Source organism: Xyrauchen texanus, chromosome 35, assembly GCF_025860055.1.
Source record: "Xyrauchen texanus isolate HMW12.3.18 chromosome 35, RBS_HiC_50CHRs, whole genome shotgun sequence".
In the NCBI taxonomy this organism is placed as follows: Eukaryota; Metazoa; Chordata; class Actinopteri; order Cypriniformes; family Catostomidae; genus Xyrauchen; species Xyrauchen texanus.
Genome location: NC_068310.1, coordinates 25,979,787 through 26,004,280, shown reverse-complemented (window position 1 = coordinate 26,004,280; position 24,494 = coordinate 25,979,787). Strand labels below are relative to the sequence as shown.

General features: G+C 39.7%; 1 protein-coding gene across 1 annotated transcript; it reads left to right on the top strand.

Moving 5' to 3' along the window:
* Positions 1 to 2,720: 2,720 nt before the first annotated feature.
* Positions 2,721 to 20,059, top strand: c1ql4a (complement component 1, q subcomponent-like 4). The gene is made up of 2 exons (XM_052106212.1): positions 2,721 to 3,269; positions 19,529 to 20,059. Exons 1-2 carry the CDS (start codon positions 2,727 to 2,729, stop codon positions 19,706 to 19,708), a joined length of 723 nt encoding a protein of 240 aa, XP_051962172.1. The 5' UTR covers positions 2,721 to 2,726; the 3' UTR covers positions 19,709 to 20,059.
* Positions 20,060 to 24,494: the final 4,435 nt, after the last annotated feature.

Below are 24,494 nucleotides of genomic sequence, written 5' to 3'. Positions count from 1 at the left end.
GAGTTAGTCTGAATTCTCAATGGATCTGCTACCAGACCCAACATATAACACTAACTGCATTAGCCTTTAAACAGGCTGCAAGAGAATGCTGTGTAAAACAAAGTGTAAAGCTTCCCCCCTCTCTCCACAATTTATCCTTATTCAGAAACATGGGTTTTAATAAAACACCAGTTTTATAAATGTATTTACATTTATGACATGGTAAAATGACATATCTATCAAAAAGACAGATGGACGGACAGATAGATAGATAGATAGATAGATAGATAGATAGATAGATAGATAGATAGATAGATAGATAGATAGATAGATAGATAGATAGATAGATAGATGGGAAACAGAGGCAGAGAGAGAGAGAGAGACAGAGAGAAAGAGAGAGAGAGCACACAATGGTTTCTGTGTCCTTCACTAATGAGCTCTGAAAGCTAGAGAAACTGAGCCACACACACAGTGGCCTCGAAAAGTCACAGTACTCCATCCCTAACCCAAACAAACAGATACATGCCTAGTCATTTTTCTATGCCGCCCACATGACTTTTCTGTTAATAAAATGCTTATTTTTAAAGGCATAATTCAGGACAGGCTGCTGATATGATAAATGATTAACATTTACACCACTTTCCCCACTTAAATGATGATTAAGCTGGAAAGAAGGACGGCTGTGTCTCAAAACCCAGTGTGCTGCTTTGCCTGAGGGCATTTTTGGGCACCTGCAGGCGCGATCTAAGTAGGTAGTTCACTAGGGATTGAGACAGCGCCAGTTTTAGAGGAGAGAGGATGAGATGGGATGGGAGTGAGGGAGGAGTCGACCAGATAGAAAGAAGAATGAGTGAAGTGTGTGTGTAGTGTGGAAATCTCACAGGTGTCGGAGTCAGAAGTCCAGTCTTGTTGGTTGTCTTGGCGTTGTGAATTCTCGCGACAATATTAGAACGAAAACAAATCGGAGAAAATAAAATCGAAAATGTTATATGTACGCACACTTTAGTTCGCGGTCTAGAAAATTACCGTCTGTTTAGTTAACAAGGTTAGAAGTGATCATCGCAACTTAATTAAGTTAACTTACCTTAAATGACTGGTTTAAGAATTTAGGACTGGTATTTCTTGTGTCAGAGTGAAGAGAAGAGTTTTTTTATCTTTTGAGGATGCTCTCCTGATGAAATACACTGATATTCACATTTACCTCAGAACTCACAGACACCAGAGGAAGATTTGTATCCTCAAGCAAAAGGTTTTAAAATCACGCCGAAGTGCGGGTAAGTGTTTTTTTTTATGTATTTTTTTTAACGCTTTTTTGTGCTTGAATTGCGCAGTTGTCGCAATACTTTCACAGGTGTCATGCTGCCAACCTTTCCGTAGGCTATAACGCAATAACGGGGGTTTAAGTGTTATTGTTTGTGTATATTCATTTATTTAATTTAATTTTGTATATGTAGGCCTAATCATATTTTGCTTTTTCAAACTGGTCTTTTACGATTAGCCTCTCCAGACACTTTACTGACATGAAATTAAAGTTATGTTTGAATAATAGCATTTTTGACTGCATTCTTGTTCCTTTTATTACCCTGTTACTTTTATTATATGTTATTGTGTTAAAATGACATATAGTACAGCCTAAAGTCTAATTTCCATCATCATCTTTTCATCTCTTCCCTTGTTTAGTTCTGTTTCTGTGGAATTTTCCCAGTCTCACCAGAACAACTATAGACCTGGATAATACTGTTACTAAAACAAAAAATAATACTAATATTCTGAAGGATCAAAACACTGTGGCTCATCTGGTTTTGGGGCAGGACACTGGACAAACACAGGTGGTCAAATTTCATTCTGCAGAAACATTTTAGTGCATCAGTACTACAGGAAGATTGGATGGAAGAAATCTCACTCTTTAAATTGAGCTTCAGTGCTTTGTGTCATCATCAGACCTCATCATAATTTTCATTTTTAGTTGTTCAAGCAGATAACTGTGATTTCTCAAAACCCTTAACAAACTGATATTTGCTGTTGTTTATTTGCCAGCTTGCATGCTTAAGAAACTATTTTAGCTTTTAGGTGGAGGGAACTTGAAGTGGAAAAGAAAAGGGTAATTTGCTGATCACTTATGCAAACAAGCGCCTCAAAGAGTCTCCTGTGTATTGGAGAATTCCCTACACCTCAAGTGATAACAGACACCCGCACATAAACGGGGATGAATGAAAAAAATATTCTTGTTATTAACCAAAATATTATAACACTTTAAAAACACGTATTGTTCTACGACTAATACTGTTGTTTTTGGTCATATTATTATAACGTAGAAGGTGGCCAGGAGCCTCCTTGTGATCTCGCATCCACTGACTCCATCGTTAGTTTTCCCAGCCACACCTTTCTGTTGCAACCGCCACTTTTCCTTTCCACTCCCAGATCTTCCTACCACTAGTCCCTTTGCACCTTGTCCATTCTGTATGCTCCACACTCTTCTTGGTCTCCTTGTCTCATCCATAAATTCATCTGTTATCCTTCTCTCCACTGGCCTCATACTTCCGTAGACATTTGTGGTGTGTTTTTACTTTGTGTCGACAAACGCACAATCCCACACTCGTTTTTACATTTTAGCAAGTGTTTCTCAAACTTAACCATTCAAGCTGGCGGGCAGCATTCCCCCTAAAAGAGAGGAGGACTATTTAACGCTTGCCGCCTCCCGGCTCAGCCGCCGCAAGCGTGTCATAGGAGCGGCCGTGGGTGTGGCCATGGTTCTGATTCTCCTGGTCGCCATCCCTTTACTGGTCCACAGCACTAAAGGAGGAGGAGCCGGAAATACAGGAAGCCATTATGAAATGCTAGGAAGTTGCCGGATGGTTTGTGACCCCTACACCACTTCTCATGGCCAGGAGCTAACGGCGGTTTCACCACCAACTCCTGATTTCCCAAACCGGAGGGGGAAATCTGGTTATCGGGGACCTCCAGGGATCCCAGGACCACCTGGTCCTCGAGGACCACCAGGAGAGCCTGGAAAGCCAGGACCACAAGGGCCGCCAGGTCCGGGCCCTGGTGGCTACGTACCATCATTCTACAGCCCTAAGATTGCCTTTTATGCAGGCTTGCGCAAGCAACACGAAGGCACTGATGTGCTCAAGTTTGATGATGTGGTGACCAATGTTGGCAACTACTATGAGCCCAGCACTGGCAAGTTCACATGCCCTCTACCTGGTATCTACTTCTTCACATACCATGTCTTAATGAGAGGAGGAGATGGGACAAGCATGTGGGCAGACCTCAGGAAGAATGGACAGGTAAGAATTTATCATTCCTTGTGCTCCATAATGAGCTCCATTGCTCCACTTATTGAGTTGTTGTGTTCTTTAAGTATTTTTGGGGAGAAAACTTCAAGTTTTCCAACTGGAAGTTGAACTTAGTTAGTGCTCTTGTGTGAGTGCAGTCAAAAGTAGGTAGTAGTTTAAAGCCCGAAGTATACTTCGGTTTTGGCATCTGCATAGAGTGAGATTACTATAAAGCAGTGGCAGCCCGTGCATTTTAAGTCTTGGCCTTCAACGCGATTCATGGCATTGAGGAAACACTGTTTCACAATTAATAAGACACCCTATGCCTATGGACATCATTTTTAAAATACGTTCACGCACGAAAGCCAAAACCAAGAAGGTCTAATACCAGGAAAAATCTAATAATATTTGCGATCTAAATGTTGTTTGCAATAAAAACATTTTCGTAAAGGTACACGGTTACTTTTCAAAAGTTAAACTGATGCTGAATGCTCCAGCCAGCCTAATTTACACTTAGAAAACTCCTGATGTTGCTATAACAATGCAAAAAACAATTACCAATATACTTGAAGTGAAAATCAGCCCTCCTTTCCTGTTTACATCTCAGGTTTTTAAATCCATAAGGATCTCTTTCTCAATGACGATAGCGGCAGTGACAGCCAACTCATCAGCTAGATCTCGTGGTCTTCGCTTTCAAATTATGTACTTCACTTAAAGTGTGATTGTGTCACTCAAGGCCAGCTAGAAGGCGACTGGGACATATCCTAAAGACCACACCCACCAAGAACAAATAAAACAATCTGATTGGCTGATGAATCTGACAATCTGACTTTAGATGCCTGTTTACTCAAACTGTTGAGGGATTCTGCAGGAATTATGAAGGCTTAACAGGGTGGAGCTCAAACTCACATGCTGCTTCAGATGCGCTCGGCTTTGGGCATGCGATTTGTGAACCAGTCGTCGTTGTGAATGCTTCGTTTGTAAGGATCAAGGAATAAATTCTGATTGGATAAACTATTCATTGTTTGCTATTTGTTTTTTGACGAATTAGGTGTTGAAAGCAATTTAAAATAAATAGGCAAAAAGGTGAATGAGATTGAAATGATGACTCGAGTTATACAAATCCAGGTATGACCTCCTGACCTCCTCACAATTGCGCTGTTGATGTGCACACCCATCTTCTTCAAGCACTGCTTTGTGACCGCAAAGGCTCAATTGTGAGTGATTCCACCTTGTCGACTGCACGTGTTGAGTACTCGAGCACTGCTGATAACGAAATTTGTGTCAGGCATCCTGTACGTAGATGTCTAGTGTTCACGTCTGACTGAAGTATAGTTTGGGCTGAAGGTGAGGTTTGTCATTTTTGCACCAGTAGCAACAAACGGAATTACAAAATAATTACTGTTTTCAAAAAGGTTTCCTGAACATTCCCCTTGTCTTCAGTGGATTGACAAACAGATAGTCCCTCCCAAAACTCATGTGATTGGTTGAGCCAATGTTGCTGTGTTAGTCTGGTTGGTATGCTCACATATTCAGTGTAATACTTTTTTGGGAAATGCTGCATATTAAGCAGGAGAAAGTCCTTTTTCTTAAAACACACAATTCACCTTAATTAAAAAATAATTACCCTTTTTTTGTCACAAAACATGTTAGGGTTAAGGTCAACTTCACCTAATTGAGTCATCTAGTCATCTGAATATGGACCCACTATACTTTGTTTCCTATTAAAAGCTCATCACAATCAGATTATTTTAATTAATTTACATTATATTAAGTAACATCTATTTTAAGCTAATTTGCATTTGGAACTAAATGCAAATTGTTTGAGGTTGTATTGTTTTCACAAAAGCATGACTGATAAATGCAAAAGGTGACTAGGAAAATACAAAAGGGAAAATCATGACAATAAAGTTTGCATGCCCAAGCTACTGTATCACAGCTGATGCATCATGTTATGTTGTGACAATTTAATAACTAAAATAAACACCATATTTACATATCACTATTAACCTAAAGATGTATCATACGACTCAGCAGACAGAGCTGGCGTGGTGTGGTCTAGTGCCAGTTTGCACATCAAATAATTAATGAATGCATGAAAAATTGACAGTTTCTACATTCAGACATTCTCTCCCCCAACACTAATTAAATTCCGAAGGCAGGAAAGGGGCAAGACATGAAAAAATGAATCTTTAGTGGTTTTAACAGACTGAATGACCTTTGTAGATCAAACTCTTGCAGCGTTTTATTTGACAGTCGTATACTTTTATGAACAGTTTTTCACAAACACACTATAACATTTTTATTTGTATTTCACTGCACAATAGTGGGCGAGTGTTATGTTGTTATGTTTGAAAAAAAAAAAAATATCTGGCTTAATGCAAAGAACCACTTGTAAATGTAATTAGAATGAAAGCAGATTAAATTGGTCCTCTGATTGGTCCTGTCCGCCATGTACAGTTTTATATTGTCATGCAAGTCTGCTTCCTCTGTTAAATCATTCATAAGTCTTAGATTGAATCCCCCTGCACGCCTTACATGCCCCCCTCTATTGCATGCTCATTGATTGCTCATTAATTAACTTTCTGGTCCACTCAATTACGTCCATTTCGAGCACATCAGGTGGCCCTGCTTCACCGTTCTGCGGGGCCTGAAATGTAATAGAGAAATGTGCAGGTTAACTGCACTGGAGTGATGCACCATATAAGATGCAGAGGATTTAATACTTCCCCAAGCACCTGAAATACAATTTACGACAGTCTCCACTTGTGATACTAATCTATATTTGTGCATTTTGCAGATGCTTTTATCCAAATTGACTTGCAGTGCATTTATACATAATTTTTTTCAGTGTGCGTGTTCCCTGGGAATCTAACCCATGGGTTGTTCTTGCTCATAACTTTGGGTTTGCAGCAACATGTCCTACCAGTAACTGATACCTGATATAAATTGTTTACATACAGTATAAGATGTTATATATGTGCTCATATGATGTTGATATATACTGAAAATGAAAGAGCATGCAAAATTATGCAACTTTTTTTTGACAAACGCTGAGTGACTGGAATTCTCAGAAGTGTCATATAAAAGCAAACAATGGTCCATTGGGATTGGGGGTGGGTGGTTTATGTTAATTTGTTAAAGCTTATTTTTGAATCTTGACAAAATGATGCTCAAACAGCCATTTAGACATATTAGACAATATAAAATATTATAAGATGGTTTCCCAGGCATAGTGTTCCCAGTAATTAAAATGCTTTGGATTGGAGAATCACTATCGTGCAATTTAAGCCAAGGCTATTCTGCATACCTCAAGCTATCCACAGTTTTCCTGAATACCATTGGGTGTCACCATGATGATGCTGATTGAATGGTTTTCTGGTTCTGGTCTCAGTAAGTAGCAATGTAAATACTACCAGAACGAGTGATCCAAATGGAGAACAACAACCATTTTAAGTGTTATTCAGAGTAAAAATGTGTCAACCTCTGCAGGTTGTGGCTGTCCTTACAACTCAAAATAGTTAATGATATCAGCGTAACTAACCTCAGGCCTTCATGTCATCTACCCACTCCTTATATTTTGACGGCTGAGGCCAGATGGTCATTACGACTCTATTTATTTATTAACATTAAGACGTTAGGTTAAAAATGTTTAAAAATGCATAAGGGAAAGTACATTTTGTTACATGTCCGTAAACGATCTCTCTCTCCCGCACGACACCCTGCAGTCGACCTTTATACCTCGGAAGCTTGATTAGCCTAATACGGGACCGGGTCCGTAGGATCACGACCTGGCCCCGCCCTTCGCCCTGTCACAATTCCATCTTGTCTCTCACTTATGAGTTAATTAAAAAGCTGAATGCATAATAATTATAATAGAATTAGCAACATGCTGTTTAGAATAGTTTTAGATTTTAGAGTATATCAACTTTCTGAAAGTATAAACAGCTCAAAAGTTTTTCATTGAATCAAATGTAGTTTCACTGGGGAAACTGTAATGGAACAAACAAGAAAATACAAAATAAACACTCAAATGTATCATAATTCTATTTTTATCACCTCACTTCTTCTTGAAAATAAGTTTTGACAATCTCATCTTGTATCTTCATTGTAGAGGCCATGTTCAATATGGCACCCCTGTGGGCGGTGCAAAGGCTCAAGTGAATTGAGACTAAGAGAAGGACGCAGACGTGCAGTAGTAGCCATGACAGTTAAGAGGATGGCAGAATCGCCCAAGCTGGTTGACAGAAAGATCAGGGGAGGAAAGGAAGATAGATGGCTTAATAGAAAGCTGCAGACAGTGGGTAGAGAGAGACGAGGCTTCTGGGAGGCTTCCGCACAGTCCAGAGTGAATCGTGAATATAGAGCTATAGACAGATGGAGAGCCACCGAACATGTCATGTCTTGACAGGTTAACAAGGCATCTTAAAGATAAAAAAGACTGGATTCTGATATTAGAATTTGTTTGCTAATTATAACTGCCTGTGAATTTAGGGTGCTCATTAAGAAAAACTAAATGTATTTTAGGTATCTTCTTGAGTGTGGCATGCGTGGTGTCATACCTGATTCTGGGCTTGTGTGACCATCTGGTAGATTATTGTCTGTGCTGTGGTTTTGACAGCTAGTGAAAGCTGGTGTCTTGATACTGATTGGTACAGTTGTTATGGCCTGCTTATTCTCAGACCTCAGATAAGTCAGTGCCCCAAGAGTGTGGTGAGATGGTCACTGTTGTTGAATGCTCTGTGAATTAGTTCACTTTGGCTAAAATAACATAGAGGGAAAATAATAGAAAAGTCAAAATTAAGCATGACCTAAAATGAAAGAATCTGATGCCTTTTGAATCTTCCACATATCTCAATGTACATTTTAGTGCAGGATCTGTTTATTTGTCTTTAAACCTTGCTAAAAAAGACCAGCTTAGACCAGCATGAATGTCCTTATGGATTAGGCTGGGATTTGTTAGTTAGTGTTGGTTTGGTGCTGGCCAAGCTGGTAGACCAGCATAGTCATGCTGCTCACTAGCAGAGCTATGAATATTCTGTCATCATTTAAATTTGTATTGCTTTTTTTATTCTGTGGAACACAAAACAAGATGTTAACTTTATCCTAAGTCACTATTCTCTTTCACTGAATGGGACAAAGATGCAATCAAAGTGAATGGGGACTAAGGCTAACATTCTGCCTAACATCTTCTTTTGTGTTCCACGGAACACATGAGAGAAATTTCATTTTTAGATAAACTATCCCCTTAAAAGACTGGGATACCAGCACAACAGCATCCAAAACACAACTTAAGTTGGAGACCTGCACTCACTATTTTAAGGGGCACCAATATATTGCAGTAGATGGAATTTTGAGGAATGCTAGATCAAGTTACATCAATTTGTTCAGTTACAGAATGGATGGATTAGTGATGTGATCATAATAGTGCCCTCTTCAATATTTCATGTGGTCATCTTCAGATTTCTTGTAATTACTTTGGTATATTGCACATTCAGGGAGACTCACATTGAAATGTGATCACTGTGCATTTAGCCACTGCATCGCAGCACCTGCTACAACTGAAGTGAATTACTATGCAGCAAAAGCACACATTGGATAATGCCGTAATATGGTGTATTATGGCATTATCAACTCTGCACTTTTCACTTTTCAACTGTCCAATTTCGCCCTCAAAAAATGGCCAGGGTCATTAAGGTCAGAATTGCACATCATTTAATAGCAATTTCTAATTATTATGCTGTAGAAGTCAGGCAAGCTCTGGTGTCTAATAAGTCAACTGCATAAAGATCTATAAACATATGGAGAGATTTGTTAAAAGGATATGATGCTGATAACATTAATGGTGGAGCTTTTATTGTGGCTTTTGAATAATGTGTTGTTTGCCTTAATGCTAATGTGAGCTCGAGTCAAAATGTGCCACCAGGGTTGTGTGTCATCTCTGATTTAATGGCTGCATATCGTCTTACTCATCATTAACTTGCCATGTGCTGTTAATCTCTTAATTTATGGTCCCTTTGCTCCAATGTAGTTTTCCAAAACCCCAAGTCCTCTGTTCAAAGTAGACTAATCTACACTCCGTTCTCTCTGTTGGTTAATCGTTCCATTTTTTCCACCCGTTTTTTCACCTGTCACACTCTCTTTTAATAGACCTCCAAAAGGTCGAGCTCTTTCACACGGTAGTGTTAAAAATGCCATCGCCTCTCTGTTAATGACCAGTACCCGCTCTAATAAATGTCTCCCAGTGCACTGACATGTACATAGTCCAGTAGAACTATAATGAGTGTCTTTGGTAGTCCCTAATTGTATTAATCCCTAATTATAGCAGTCTCTAATAGCCAAATAGTCATAAGGGAAATTTTACAGACAGATTCAGAATGAGTGAAGTGGAAAATTTTGAGGTATCATCCTGTTCTCTTTAAAGCAGCCTGATCTCATGAAATTTACATGAACATGGCAACATTTTTACAACTAAAAATGTACATGCTGTATAACACGTTTGGCTGCAGTTTGCCAGTGAAATGTTCAGCTGGGGGTGCCAAAAGCGAGTAAAATGTTGTTTTCAGATGAGATTTTACAGCATTGTGGCAAGAGGGACGCAACGTCTTGTTAACCAAGATGTTCCCCTTCTGTCACTCACTCAACGTTGTGTCGATGTAGTGACACTAGGATTCCCTAAACGAAACGCCACAACAGCCTCCCCCAGTGCCCCCCAAAATTTATTTATTTATTTATTTATTTTTTTATGCATTTGGCAGACGCTTTTATCCAAAGCAACTTACAGTGCACTTATTACAGGGACAATCCCCCCGGAGCAACCTGGAGTTAAGGCTTGCTCAAGGGCCCAACAGTGTCATCTTGGTGGTGCTGGGGCTTGAACCCCCGACCTTCTGGTCAGTAACCCTGAGCCTCAACCACTGAGCCACCACTGCCTCCTAACATTTTGTGTTGTTCCCCACAACCCTGGGTGGGTGGGAGGGGGGTGGAAGAGATATATCTAGTATGGGAGCAGTCCGTGCCAGCTGCTGCCTTTTCTCTCTAAGTTTTTCTCTCTACAGAATATTAGATTCGGCTGGGGCCTTTTAATGCTCATTAAATGTGCCAGAGAAGGTATTCTTTTCCTTTCCTATTCTTTCAGGGGGAAAAGAGACCATGGAGAACACTTCCTGCCCCGAAGGGGGGGTTAACATGTGGTAAATACCTCACATGAGCTCAGGGACACACATGGAAGGGGGGTGCGGCGATAGGTCCTGCCATTCGAAGGGGAGGAGCTCTATAAACAAAGCGACTGGGGCCTAGAGGGCTCTGCCCAAGGGAGACGCGGGTCTACCGAAGGGAGACTGTGCCTCGGAAGATACATCAAAGGAGGTTACCGGGGTAACCGACACCTGTGGAGCACTTACCCCAGAACAGGGCACATTAGCACATGTACTGGCCTGACTATGAATTCCTCCACTCAATTTGCGAGCCAGAGGGCTAGGGAGGAATGACATCCAGGGTTCACGGTTTGTGAACTCACATGGGAGAGAAGAATGCACGGTTTCATCTCCTGGAGGAGAAATGCCATATACTCAAGCGGTACATCCGGCTAGCTTCCCCGCATTACGAAACTGACCTGTTTGTACATGAAAGAACACGGGACTAAACCGGCTCAACCTGGAGATTGTAAAATCTTGCGAAATTATTGGCTGTTGCCCAGAACGCTGCTCTGCAGATGTCCGCTAAAGAGGTGCCATTGGCCAGTGCCCACGAGGATGCCAGACTTCTTGTAGAGTGTGCTCGTATTACACAAAGGGGTGGGCATGGCCTGGGCCTGGTAAGCTAGCACGATGCCGTTCATGACCCTGTGGGCAAGCCTCTGTTTGGGGACAGTGTTCCCTTTCCACTGTCCGTCAAAGCAGGCAAAGAGCTGCTCAGAGCATCTAGAGCTCTGCGTGTGATCCAAATATATGTGCAAAGCACACACTGGACACAGCAACGATATGGCTAGGTCTGCCTCCTCCCAGGGCAGCTTAGCTTGCAGGCTCACCATGTTACCACTAAAGGGCAGATAACTCGGTCAAGGTCTCAAGATCACGTGAGAGTCTGCCAGACCGCAAGATTCCAGAGGTCTGGGTGTGGGTGACAGATGGTGCCCCATCCCTGAGAAAGAAGATCCTTCCTCAGGGGAATTTGCCAGGGAGGTGCTGTCACGAGGAGCATGAGGTCTGTGAACCAAGTATGGGTGAGCCAATACGGCGCTAAGAGAGAGAGACTTGTTCCTCGTTCTCCCAGACATTGCACAAGGTCTGTGCAATTAGGCTCACTGGGGGGAACGTGTATTTGCGCAGCCCCCGGGGCTGGCTGTGTGCCAGCATGTCTGTTCCAAGGGGAGCTCCCATCAGGGCATACCAGAGCGGGCAGTGGGAGGATTCTCGGGAAGCTAACAGGTCTACCAGTGCTTTGCCAAACTGACTCCAAATCAGTGGGACCACCTGGGGGTGGAGACTCCACTCTCCCCTGAGTGTCACCTATCGCGATAATGCGTCCACTGTGATGTTGAGGTTGCTGGGGATGTGATTGTCCGTCCAAACCAACACGTGCTTGCCCTGGATCTATGGCAATAGCCTCCGCAGGGCGAGCTGTACTGCCAGTAACTCAAGGCATTTGATGTGCAAACACAGGCGTGGGCCTGTCCAGGAACCTGCGGCTGCATGCCTGTTGCACACAGTGCCCCAGCCTGACTTGGAGGCGTCTGTCGTAACCACGACACACCTGGACACTTGCTGTAGAGGGAATACAGCCAGCAGAAACGCAAGGTCTGTCCAAGGGCTGAAGAGGCGGTAGCAGACCGGCGTGATAGCCACACGATGTGTGCCGCAGCGCCATGCGTACCTCAGGACTCGAATCTGAAGCCAGTGCTGTAGCAGTCTCATATGCATATGAAAGTATTTCAGTGGGACTGCCGTTCTCTGCCTGGATAATTTCAGGCAGTTCAACACTGACTGCGCGTGCTTGCTTGAGAGGCACGCTAACATTGAGACTAACTCCATGCCGAGAAAACAGATGCTCTGAACCAGGGGAAGCTTGCTCTTTTCCCAGTTGACCCGAAGCCCTAAACGGCTGAGGTGCGTGAGCACCAGGTCCCTGTGTGCAGACAGTAACTCTTGAGAGTGCGCTATAATCAGCAAGTCATTGAGGAAATTGAGTATGCAAATGCCCACTTCCCATAAAGGGGCAATGTTTGCCTCTGTGACCTTCGTGAAGACAGGAGCAGGGAATGCCGCATTGGGGAGTGATGCTCGGAATCGAGGCTGCCGTGCTGAGGGAACCCTCAAAGCACTTACCTTGCTCTGCATGCCAGGCATAAGGCGGGCCGGGGACTGAGGAGGAGGACCTCTTGGGTCTCTTGACTCGTCACCACCGGCTGGCCAGGGGTGTGGTTTATGTGGTGCAGTGGGGCACATAAAGGCAGGGAGCCATGTTTGTGAAGCCCCGGTGCTGGGCGAAGGCTGGGCGAAGTCCTCCACGGTGTCACCGAAAAGGCCGACCTGGGAGATGGCCACGTTTAGGAAGCCAGGTGCCGAGATCGCCTTTTCCACCTGAGGTATCATGGTATAACCCTTCTGCTGCTCTGCTTTCGAGGGTAGTGAGTGCGGACGAGCTGAATGATGGGGTTCGGGCAGTGAAAGGTGCCTTCCACGTACTCGTCAGCTCGTCATGCACCTCCAGGAAGAAGAAAACTGGAGAGGGGGTTTGGCTGCTAGCAGCAAGCTCAAGAACCAGTCGTCAAGCCACGAGTGCTCAGGGGTGGGTGGATGGTTCCACTCGCGGCAGCCCGGGAAAGCATGGCGGTCAGCTCCGCGTCGGCCTCAGACTGGGCCGGCACACCTGAAGGCGCCAGCCCGGTCGAGTAGAAGGACCAGAGGAGGAGACAGCTGAAGTGGCTTTTCCCCAGAAGAAGGAAAGCCGCGGCCGCAACTTGGTCTCGCAGTGAGAACATGAATCATTCACGAATGCTTCCTCAACGTGATTACGGCCCAGACATGTAAGGCAGTGATCGTGGCCATCAGAGGTGGAGAAGTAACGACTGCACCCAGTAACTACACAAAGACGAAAAGGCATCATGAAAAAGATACATCTTTAAAAAGACATTCACATCAATGTGTTTGCTCTAATAGCATAATTATACTCTTTATAATAATAATTGATCTATTGTCACACATTATACATACATTTCTGCATATGTACAGTGAAATATTTTTTTTCACATATCCCAGCTAAGCTGGGGTCAGAGTGCAGGATCAGCCATGATACAGCACCCCTGGAGCAGATAGGGTCAAGGGCCCAACAGTGGTGTCTTGGCAGTGTTGGAGCTTGAACCCCTAAGCCACCACTGCCCCTGTGTGTATTTAGAGGAGGAATACACACTAAGTGTGCAGATGGAGAGAAAGCCGCTGGAATGCGCCGTATATCCAACACCAAATGCTTCTTTAGATGTGAATTGGAACAGCAGTGGATTCAGCTCGCTGATACACAACCACTCGGCTCCAAAGAAAAAAGCTGAATGAATCCTGCATTCCAGCTCCATTTTATACCTCTATGTCCGAGGGAGTGGCATGCAAATTCCACTCGCCAATTTTCATTGGCCTTTTCTCAAAGATTTGAAGGTGTTTTGGGGCTCCCAAGAGTGACCCCTAGTATCACTACATCGACACAACGTCGAGTGAGTGAGTGACAGAAGGGGAACTAACCATTAATGTTTTAAAATATAAATGAGACATATAAAAATACTTATCAATGCCTCAACCTAACCATTAGTGTTTTAAAATGGAGAAGCAAAATTAAAAAGCAAATTTTCTGAACCAACCACATAATTTTAAACCACAGTCCTCTGACTCTAAGTTCAACACTCTATCAGGTGAGCTGCCACACAAGCTAATTATGTTGGAATAAGTGTATACATGTAGGTGGGTGTGTAATACAAGCATTAAAATGTATCGTTTTTCAAATGATGCGATAGAGCAAAAGTGTGTCGATATCATAAAATTGCAGAGTCTGAATAATATTGAGAAAACGTTTTTTATTAAGTCATAATAAGCCATTACAGTTATGATTTGAGTGAAAGTGACTAAAACATACAGTTGTTGTAGCTAATGTTAATTTAATCTGGAAACTGTAGGAAATTGTACCTGGAGACACGTATAACAAGTTTTGCAAAAATTTATATAGAGTCACGTTTTCACTATGAGACCAGGTTGCATTAAAGGGATAGTTCACCAATAATGGAAATTCTGTCATTAATCACTCACCCTTATGTCGTTCCAAACCTGTATGATTTTCTTTTCATCCATGGAAAAAAAAGAAGAAGTTAGGCATAATCTGTGCCCCAGTCACCATTCACTTTCATTGCATCATTTTCACATACAATGAAAGTGAATGGTGACTGAGACAAAAATTCTGCCTAACATTGCGTTAGGAAAAATTGTTGCATTTGGCAGACGCTTTTATCCAAAGCGACTTACAGAGCCCTTATTACAGGGACAATCCCCCTGGAGCAACCTGGAGTTAAGTGCCTTGCTCAAGGACACAATGGTGGTGGCTGTGGGGCTCGAACCAGCATCCTTCTGATTACCAGATTACCAGTTATGTGCTTAGACCACTACACCACCACCACTCATTCATGGAATAACATGAATGTGAGTAAATGATGCAGTTTTCATTTTTGGGTGTACTATTCCTTTAAAAACCTAAGCTTTTAAAGGATTTTTGTCATACAAGGGTCGAAGGCATGATCGTCATTACACGTATTACCGCCAAACACAGAGCTTGTAACAGGTGTCCCGGTGTGCTCTTGGGCTATTTGTATAAAAATGCCAAGCTCATCCAGTATGCCTATTATGCATAACTCTCAGAAGCATAGAAACTAATTTTATTCTCCCTTTGTGGAAGAACGGAGCTATTCAATAAATGTTCAAATTTCTTTCTTCGCCTTTCCCTCCCCTCCTATGCGCCAGGTCCCTTAGGTAAGTTTAAGTTCTAGTTTTCCATTGTCTCCACTCTAAGAGGCCTGTATATCACAGAGAATGAATCCTGTCAGTTTTATTACCACTGGAGCACAGCACCACTGATAAAAACAAGATTTCATATACCCCTTACATCTCCACGTTCTCATAAAATAGCCTTGCTTGATCAGTCTGTTATCCTAACCCCCCCTCCCCCCTCATTTCTCCATATACCCTTGTCTTTCTCCTAGTATGAGCCTCTGCTTACAGTATGTATAAAATGCTACTGCAGCTGTGTTCCCCCCCTCCATCCTTCCTCTCCATTTATTGGTGCCCCTATAATGAAAAGGCCTGGCAGAACAAGCCCCCGGCAGGCCCAAGGGTCCTTTCATGCAGCCAGCGCTGAGATCAAGCCAGCGTGCCGTTTCGCAAGTAGTCGACTCCCATGTCAATATCCATCTCAACTGCAGTTAACAGTAATCCTTAAATGTCTCTCCCTCCAAGAATTTCTTTCATATCACTTATATTTGATAAATGTCGGGAAACATTTAACAAGCACTCTTTGCGGGACATCAGCAAACCCTGGGTTTTCTTCAGGCTGTTTGGATACAATGTAACTGACATCCAAAATACAAGACCAGAATCGATGGTAGGGAGGAGAGGTCTTAAATGCTCAGTGCTGAATGTCTGCTAATTAAAGTGACTGCTCATATTTTCGTATTGAATCTAGGAGTATGCCTGAGGGATTGACTGCCCCTTTGACCAGTTAGCCAAAATAATGAGGAGAATGACATACGCTCTGCGTCAATAGGGAGAGGAGGCCAGATCATCAATGTCAGACAAGGACTGATGAACACTTTATATTGATCACCTCAGTTGAACTCATTGTATTTTGTTTAATTCGCTCGAATATGCTGAATATATAATATCTCATAAGTCATTGCAGTGAGAAAATGACTTGGCCTTCTGTAAATAATATTGTAATCATCATTACAAGGATTGGCGTTCAATAATGCATTACTAAATGGCAGTGCTCACCCACTCAATATACAGATTACTGACCGGGCCATTCTTGTGAATGACTGTATGTGATAACAGTGTGTGGCTATTATATCTGGAAGTGAGGGATAGTGTAGCTATTTGCAGAGTTGTTTTTTTGTGTGAGATAGCTGCGAAAGGGGTTTCTCAGGGGACTGGCAACCCAACACAATTTTTAACTCTTTGATTCTGACTGCACAGGGACAAGCTAAAATGCTTCTCACATCATGCCTAAAGACAACAAATATATATGTTCAGGTGCATTGATACAGTAGCTTTGTTTAGTCATTACCATTTTTTATACTCAATATAAGAGTTCCCATGCCATGGCTATGCATACACAGTACATACAAATGGATAAATATAATTTATTTTGATTGTTCATTTTACACATGAAAAATATATGGCAGAGCTGTGCTAAATCAGTTTAAAACGTATTTTTCCTCTGTATTAGCATATTGGAAACCTGTCAATGTTGATACAGATCGGTATTCAGTAATGCATAATGAACATGCAGTTCTACACAATATAGAGATAAATAACTGTGCCATTCTTCAGATGACTGTATCATAATAGAGTGTGGCGATTTAGATCTGGATGTGAAAGATTGTGTAGCTATTCAGGAGTCTGTTTTTTATGTTGCATGCTATATTTTAGGGTTTCTCAAGGACTGGTAACCTAACTTAATTTTTTGGAATAAGGTTAATTAGCACAAAAATCATTTGTACTCATCCCTCATTCATCAAAAAGAACAGTAAGACACATGCAAAGGAAGTGAATAGGGCAGTTTATAAATATTAATGTACACTCTGTTTCAAAGGATAGCCATGAGATGTAAACATTCACATACATCTTATCATGAATTTATTGTCATAAATTCAGGGATTTATAGTGATTTTTCATATTACCTACAGTATGACAAATATGTAACACTGCTAAGCAAAATAAATTTAGAACAGATATTTTTTCTTCAATACTACTGCATTTGAAACCTACCTAACATCATTATACAGAGCGATATTCAATAACTCATATCTCAATGACGGTATTCACCACTCAGGATGTTATGCGGATGTTGACAGTATCATGATGGTAATAGAGTGGGGTTATTAGATTATGGCTATGGGTGGCAGTCTGTCTTTGTCTGAGGTCAGTGTGTTTTATGTGGGCTGTGGCTGGGGTGTTTTTCAAGGGAATATCACGCCCAATAAAACATGAGGCATTTTAGGTAGTGCATAATAAGGAAGTTTACTATGCATATCCTTTTCCCCCTTTTTGATTGTAGAATAGACTGTGTTAGCATGAATTGCTCCATATGTCTAGCCAACCTGACAGAGATTGAGTGGCTATAACATGGCTGAGCAAAATGCCAGACAATCAATGTCTCTGTCACCTGACACCTGTCTGCCAGAAGACTACTTTCTTTTTTTTCTTTTTTTTATACTTGAGCATAGAACAGATAAAATACTTTATCATGATAATAAAATACAAAATAGCTAATGTATTACTCTGTCAAATCTGTGATGGTAAACTGCATACTATTTGAGAGGATGTATGAAACTAAAGTGCACTATAGGGATGATGGGGAACTTGTTTTCCCCAGTAACTGTTAGCTATTAGGTATTAAGTCAAATTTCCAACTACAAAAATGCTTGTTTTCTCAATAGCAGTGCTTTTGTAAATGGGTTTCAGATTTAAAAAAAATTTACATTTATAAATGTATTTTTTTGGCCAAAACAATTGATGAAACTTTTTCTAAATTGCATTTAAAATTTTTGCTGTTGTTTACTGTTAAAACTTGGCTGAAAGTCAATTGTTTAATGGCAGGGTCCATTGTGACGACTTACTCCATTTAGTGTCACAGTATGCCCCGCTGGTCAACGTACAGTATATTCAGATAAATAATGTTTTTTATTTTTTTATTTTGTTCTGGGCAGTAACAGTGAACATGTTCAATAGCTTTTGGTGCAAGACGTCAAGGTATGTTCATTTACAAATTGCCTAAAAAATAAACCTACCTAGAATAATACTCACTGGCACAAAATGTGTGACAACCATCCCCAGTCTGTTCTATTTGTTCATTAATTGCATCTCTATTCAGGAATGTTTGTCTGCATGACCACATGACTAAGCTCAATTTAAAATGTTAACAAACAAGTTTAAGATCCACTGCTGGGAGTCAATACTGCTGACCTCTTCGGCAGAATTTAAATGAGTTTGGTAAACAGTCTCATCGCAGTTTGCATGACATGTGCGCTTGTGATTAAACTCTACAGGTCAATATCGAGAAGGGATGTAGTGTAAACTGTTAGCATTCCCAATATCGAGCTTTTGAGTACAGGTTTGAGGAAAATAGTGGTACGGGAGAGAGTATGACTTTTTTCTCAATTGCGGTGGAGGTCATAGGTTAACTGCAGCATCATCTATTTAACCTGACCATTCTTTGTCAGAGCCTCACTCAATTATAACACTACTCAGTTGCTATAGAGATGATGTCTTTATACTCAAAAACATCAGGATGGTTTCTGATTCCAAATACATAAAAATGCAATTGTATTCTTTTGTATTTTCATATATGGTCATAGAAACGGCATAGAACCCAGTTTCTGTTATTTATAAAAAAAAAGGTTAATTTCTGAAGTCCAGTTTTGCCATGGTGTATTTTGGTTACTATAATTTTAACTTACTGCAATATATAATTGTTTAACATTTAAGTAACTATTTAAGAGCTTTGAGTATTGTAATTCATGTTAATGTTGTATTTGATTCATTTTTGCAATGTTGTCTAATGATTATTAGATTTAATTATTGTAAAAATAAAAAAACAGTACTAACAGTACTTCAAGTGTTATTTATAAAACCTGTCAAGAACATGTCCTGGTCATATTTCACCCTTAAATTATTGTCATGATAATATTATCACAATGTTAAAAAAATGCCTAATAAAATGTGTATATTCTTAATAAAATATATTCCTATTTTTGGACCAATACTTGAAACTTTTTTTTACATTGTAGTATTAAGTTGTCATGAAAATAATTACACAAATAAAATAAACCTCCAAATATTTTTTTTCTTTCTTATTTGGGTGCAAGTTTTTGTGAGACCCTAGTACTCCTTACAATATACCGTAATTTTGTGAACACACAGTGTTTCCCAATACAGCGTTGACCCTTGTGAGGGACAATTGAGGTGAAAGGCTCTCAGTCCTTCCTCTAACCGTGGCTTCATTTCTCTTTTGTGTGACAGGTGAGGGCCAGCGCCATCGCCCAGGATGCCGATCAGAATTATGATTATGCATCCAACAGTGTGATCCTGCATTTAGATGTGGGAGACGAGGTGTGTGTGCAGCTGGATGGAGGGAAAGTCCATGGAGGGAACACCAACAAATACAGCACATTCTCTGGCTTCCTCATCTATGCTGACTGACCTGCTCAGTTGCTACTTGATGCTGCTCTACACACACATACACTGAGATGTACTGTGTATAAACATACTCACACACACACACACACACACACACACACACACACACACACACACACACACACACACACACAGAGACTTACAAGTACATATGCACACTGAACAGGATTGAAAGAAATGGACATGGTTTAATACTGAGAAGAAGGGCTCCACTGACATGATGGCACCAAGACAACTATACCTTCATAAAGCAAGCGGATTTCTGAACTCATGTTCGTATGTGCGTAAATGATCTTCAACGTTATACCCTTATCCAAACTTAAATTAAAATGCATATACATATATGTCTGTATCTATTCTGGACAGTGAGAAGCTCATATTTTCACAAATTATGTGTACTTGTTAATGTATTTGTTGCATATTGTGTGCCATTCACAAAAAAAAAACAACAAACAAAAAAACGAATCACAATGAAATTGCATTTACACATGGCTGGGCTTGGGACAAAATCGTTTTTTTAAATAAAGACAGTCAAATAATGTAACGGACGTAGCTCATTACAGCTACATACTGTATATGTGTGCACACAGTGCATGGCTAGTGATTAATCTCTTAAGCCCTCTTGTTCAATTCATTTGACTTGAAGTGACTGTTTTGGCAGTCTGTGGAATTGGAAGTATGGCCTGTGCATTTGGATACACAGTAGTGTTATCGAATACACAATCGCTTGCCACAACAGCCACAAATTGATTTTCAATTGCGCTAAAGCACATGGACCAGACTGAAACATTAATATATTGATTTAGACTAATAAGACTCTTCAATTCAAACCAATGCAACTACTCAATAATGTGAGACTTCTGTTTAACGAACCAAATATATTTTCATCCACAAAATTAAATAGGACCTTTTAGTACTTTTTAAGTAGGAAAATGTAATACCTCTCTTTGGAGAAGTTATTGAGAAATGTATTAAAGCATATTTATGCTGCATTATTAATATATTAATTAATATACACTCATTAGAGTGTAAACAATCTCTCCCTTGGTTTGAAATCAAAATGTGTATTTTTAAAACTGAAATATGCATTTAACATTACAGTCTCAAAATAACATTAGTATATTGCACTTGTTGTAATATGCTAATATGTGTATGTTAATGCACCAATATAGTAATTTACAATAATGTACCTGCTCTATTTATTAATTCTAATGTCAGCATATTGCAGAATATCATTATATAAGTTGATCAATTTGCACTTTAATAGAAATAAGGTCAGTACTATCGAAATTGTAAGAAATGAATTGGCCTTTTAATTTAATTGAAAGAGAATATATTTTAAGTGTAGCATTAATACAGCAATCATTGCAATTTAAGAGAAGGAACATGGAGGTCAATATACTGACCTATCAAATATAAAATGTACAAATTATATCAAGATTAAATATCTATATTCTATAACTAGAGTCGGTTGCAATTTTTATAGAAATATGAAAATCCTTGTAAACATACATTATCACGGGGTTGTTGGCACAAGTAAAGCCATGTGCAAATACATTGAGAGACAGATAATATGTCAAACATTAAAAACATACTTTATTCATACAAAAAACAATAAATATTCAAATATATTTGTATTGTTTTTGTTGATTTTCCTGACAAACTGATTTTACCCACATTATAATGCAACATGAAGTAGGTGATGTGATATATATATATATATATATATATATATATATATATATATATATATATATACATATATATAAATAAGGGCTGTCAATCGCTAAAACGTTTTAATCAAATTAATTACATGGTGTCCCAATTAATTAATCGCAATTAACCGCATTTACAAATATTTGCTGATAAAGCCCCTCATATAACAATAATTCTATATATATTGATGAAATAATTACACATATCTTTAAATATTTAAAAATGTATATATAAATAACATTTTATAAAATGTAAATATATAATAACATTCCATATAATAAAAAATATTCAGATAATTAAAATGCATTACATGCTTGTGGCAGAAGAGTTAATCATTGATAAGACAATACAAAAAGCAGCCTTAGAATACAATGTATTGTTTACTACCATATTATTGAACATAAGCCAATCATTGGCATACAGTTCACAACAATCCATTTCGCAAGTGAATTTTGTCAATCAGTTCGAAATGTATTACTCCAAGTGTTTTCCACGCAAGAACGTAACGCATGTTTGTGTTGTCTGCTGCATGGTTGTTTTCTTCACTGTATTGCGCATTGCCACACAGCTAAAATTTCACTTACTGCCCTCTGGAGTAAACGGGTGGTACTACAAGCTTCCATTTCTCAGGAATTGCGATTCATTGCGTAAATTTTTTAACGCGTTATTTTTTATAAAAATTAATCGCACTGAATTAACGCGTTAAATCGACAGCCCTAATATATATATAGGCCTAAAAATCCACATTTATTAAAGACAAGATTTATATCACAAAAACATGTTTTCCGTTTATCCAAAAATAAAAGTTACAGTATCAGTTACAAAACAGTTTGATAAACTATAAACATTTCGTGTTTACAAGGCACGACACCATTATGAATGACAGGCAAAACAGGCAAAACAAGAACAACAGCATAAAGGATATTTGGGTGCTACCTGTGCATGTCAGAGCAAAAACGAGGGGAGAAACCTTTAATTAAAAGTGAGAGGTAATGACATTCCGGCCTTAAGGCGTTGATGAATCTGTAGCCTGTGGGAATATATGGGGGATTGCAGCGTGTCCGTGTGGCCAGCCTCCTCTCACTCTCCTGCCAGATTCCAGTTGAAAGTTAATTGGACGGGGAGAGGTCTGAGGCGGCCTGCGCTGAGCCCCATTAGTGATTCCCCTGTCGAATGCAGAGCCACGAGGATCACAGACTCACAAATAGGCAGATTAAAATAATCAATACACTTCACTTGCCTCCAGCACATTCACACAAGTGGAACACAGGAACCAAACCTGCATGCACATACATACCCAAGTACACACATCCACACAAATTGTATTCAGTAATTAGTGGAGGACCTATTCACCATTGGTGCGTGATACTTGGCTCTCTGGCTCTCACCCAGAGTGTATGTGCTGTCTAATGAGGGGGGAATAGGTCTGACTGGTGGTGAGCAGAGAGAGAAAAGGTCAGTGAGCTGTTGATGGCCTCCTCTTGGCACACAATACATCATGGGGTATTTCAGTGCAGCCACACACCCAAATATACCTTACTTTCTCAAAAGGTCTTCTTTTACATGTATATAATTTTTTTTAAAGTAGAGATATACAGTATGGTCAGATTTAGAGCTGTGTAACAAAACGTAAAACAGCCGAACTAGAACTCTTGCAAAACGTGTCACAAATAACATTTACAAATAAATAGCTCTAGAGTCATTAGATGATAATGTTTATAACAGCTCAATATTCAAAGAGAATAGAAAAGAGATTTCCCCTTAATAGCAACTGAGACAAATTATTTCACACCACACTGAAAAATCTTAGTGCCAACAATGTTTATAATTAATTTAAAAGATAAATTCAAGTTTAAAGTTGCTGACCTAAATCCATTAGCAATCATTAGAATAACTGCAAAAGAATTTCAGCAGTTTGCTCCAATTTCACTTCAGACAGATTGTGGGAAATTATGAAACCAATCAATTAAAGAACAGGGGCGGTTTGCAGCTTTCAACAAGTGTTGGTGCATGAACAAGGGAACAGTGCCATCTATCTGCATAAATGCGTCCTGCAAAAAGAGACGCAAGTTCAACTTGCTAGGAAAAGGACTGACTAATGGTAGATAGAAAATATGAGCAACTAGGCTATATATCAAAATTTCACACAGTAAAACAGCAATTAGTTATAATTAAGCAATATATGGGTTTTTCTTGAATTTCAGGCTTTTTTTTTTTTAGACTTAAGTCTTAAACATTTCTCAAACTATTTCTGCAAATTGTCTACCAACCATGTTAAACAGTTTATGTACAAGTATGCAGGGGATTTATGTAATTTTGTATTTTTCTTTTTATGTCCCACCACATCTCAAATACTGTATTGTGTTAAAGGAATTTCATATAGCTAACATTTGACATGTCTCAAATACACAGAATTCAAATTTACCGCTTGATTCTGCTCACAAGTGATCGTTTTCTTCTAAAATCATGTCTCATTTTTCATCCAAGCAAGCTCTTCATGGACACTTTTGACAAATTAGTTAAACAATTACACTTAAAATGAATACTTCACCCTAGAATGAAAATTCTCTCATCACTTAGTCACCCTTATACCATCCCAGACGTGACATTACTTCATTTACTGAACTGAAATGAAAGATTTGTTTTCAGCTCTTTTGGTCCATACAGTGCAAGTGAATGGGTGGCAAAATTTTGAAGCTCCAAAAATCACATAAAACAGCATAAAAGTAATCCATAAGACTGCAGTTGTTTAATCCATGTCTTTAGAAACAATATGATAAATGTGGGTGAGAAACTGATCAATATTTAATTTGTTTTTTTAATAATAATTTCTCCTCCCTGCTCTGTCAGTCTCCAATTTAACTTCCACTTTCTTCTTGTGCTTTTGGGGATTCACATTCTTGATGCATATCAACCCCTTCTAGGCAAGGAGGACAATTTCTAGCAAAAAAAAAAAAGGAATTAAATCTTGATCTGACAAGCATAGGTCAGTCATTATTTTTTAAAAGAATGACAGAGATAATTCACACAATAAATATTGAAATGGATCACGTTGTTTAGATCAACAGTTTTA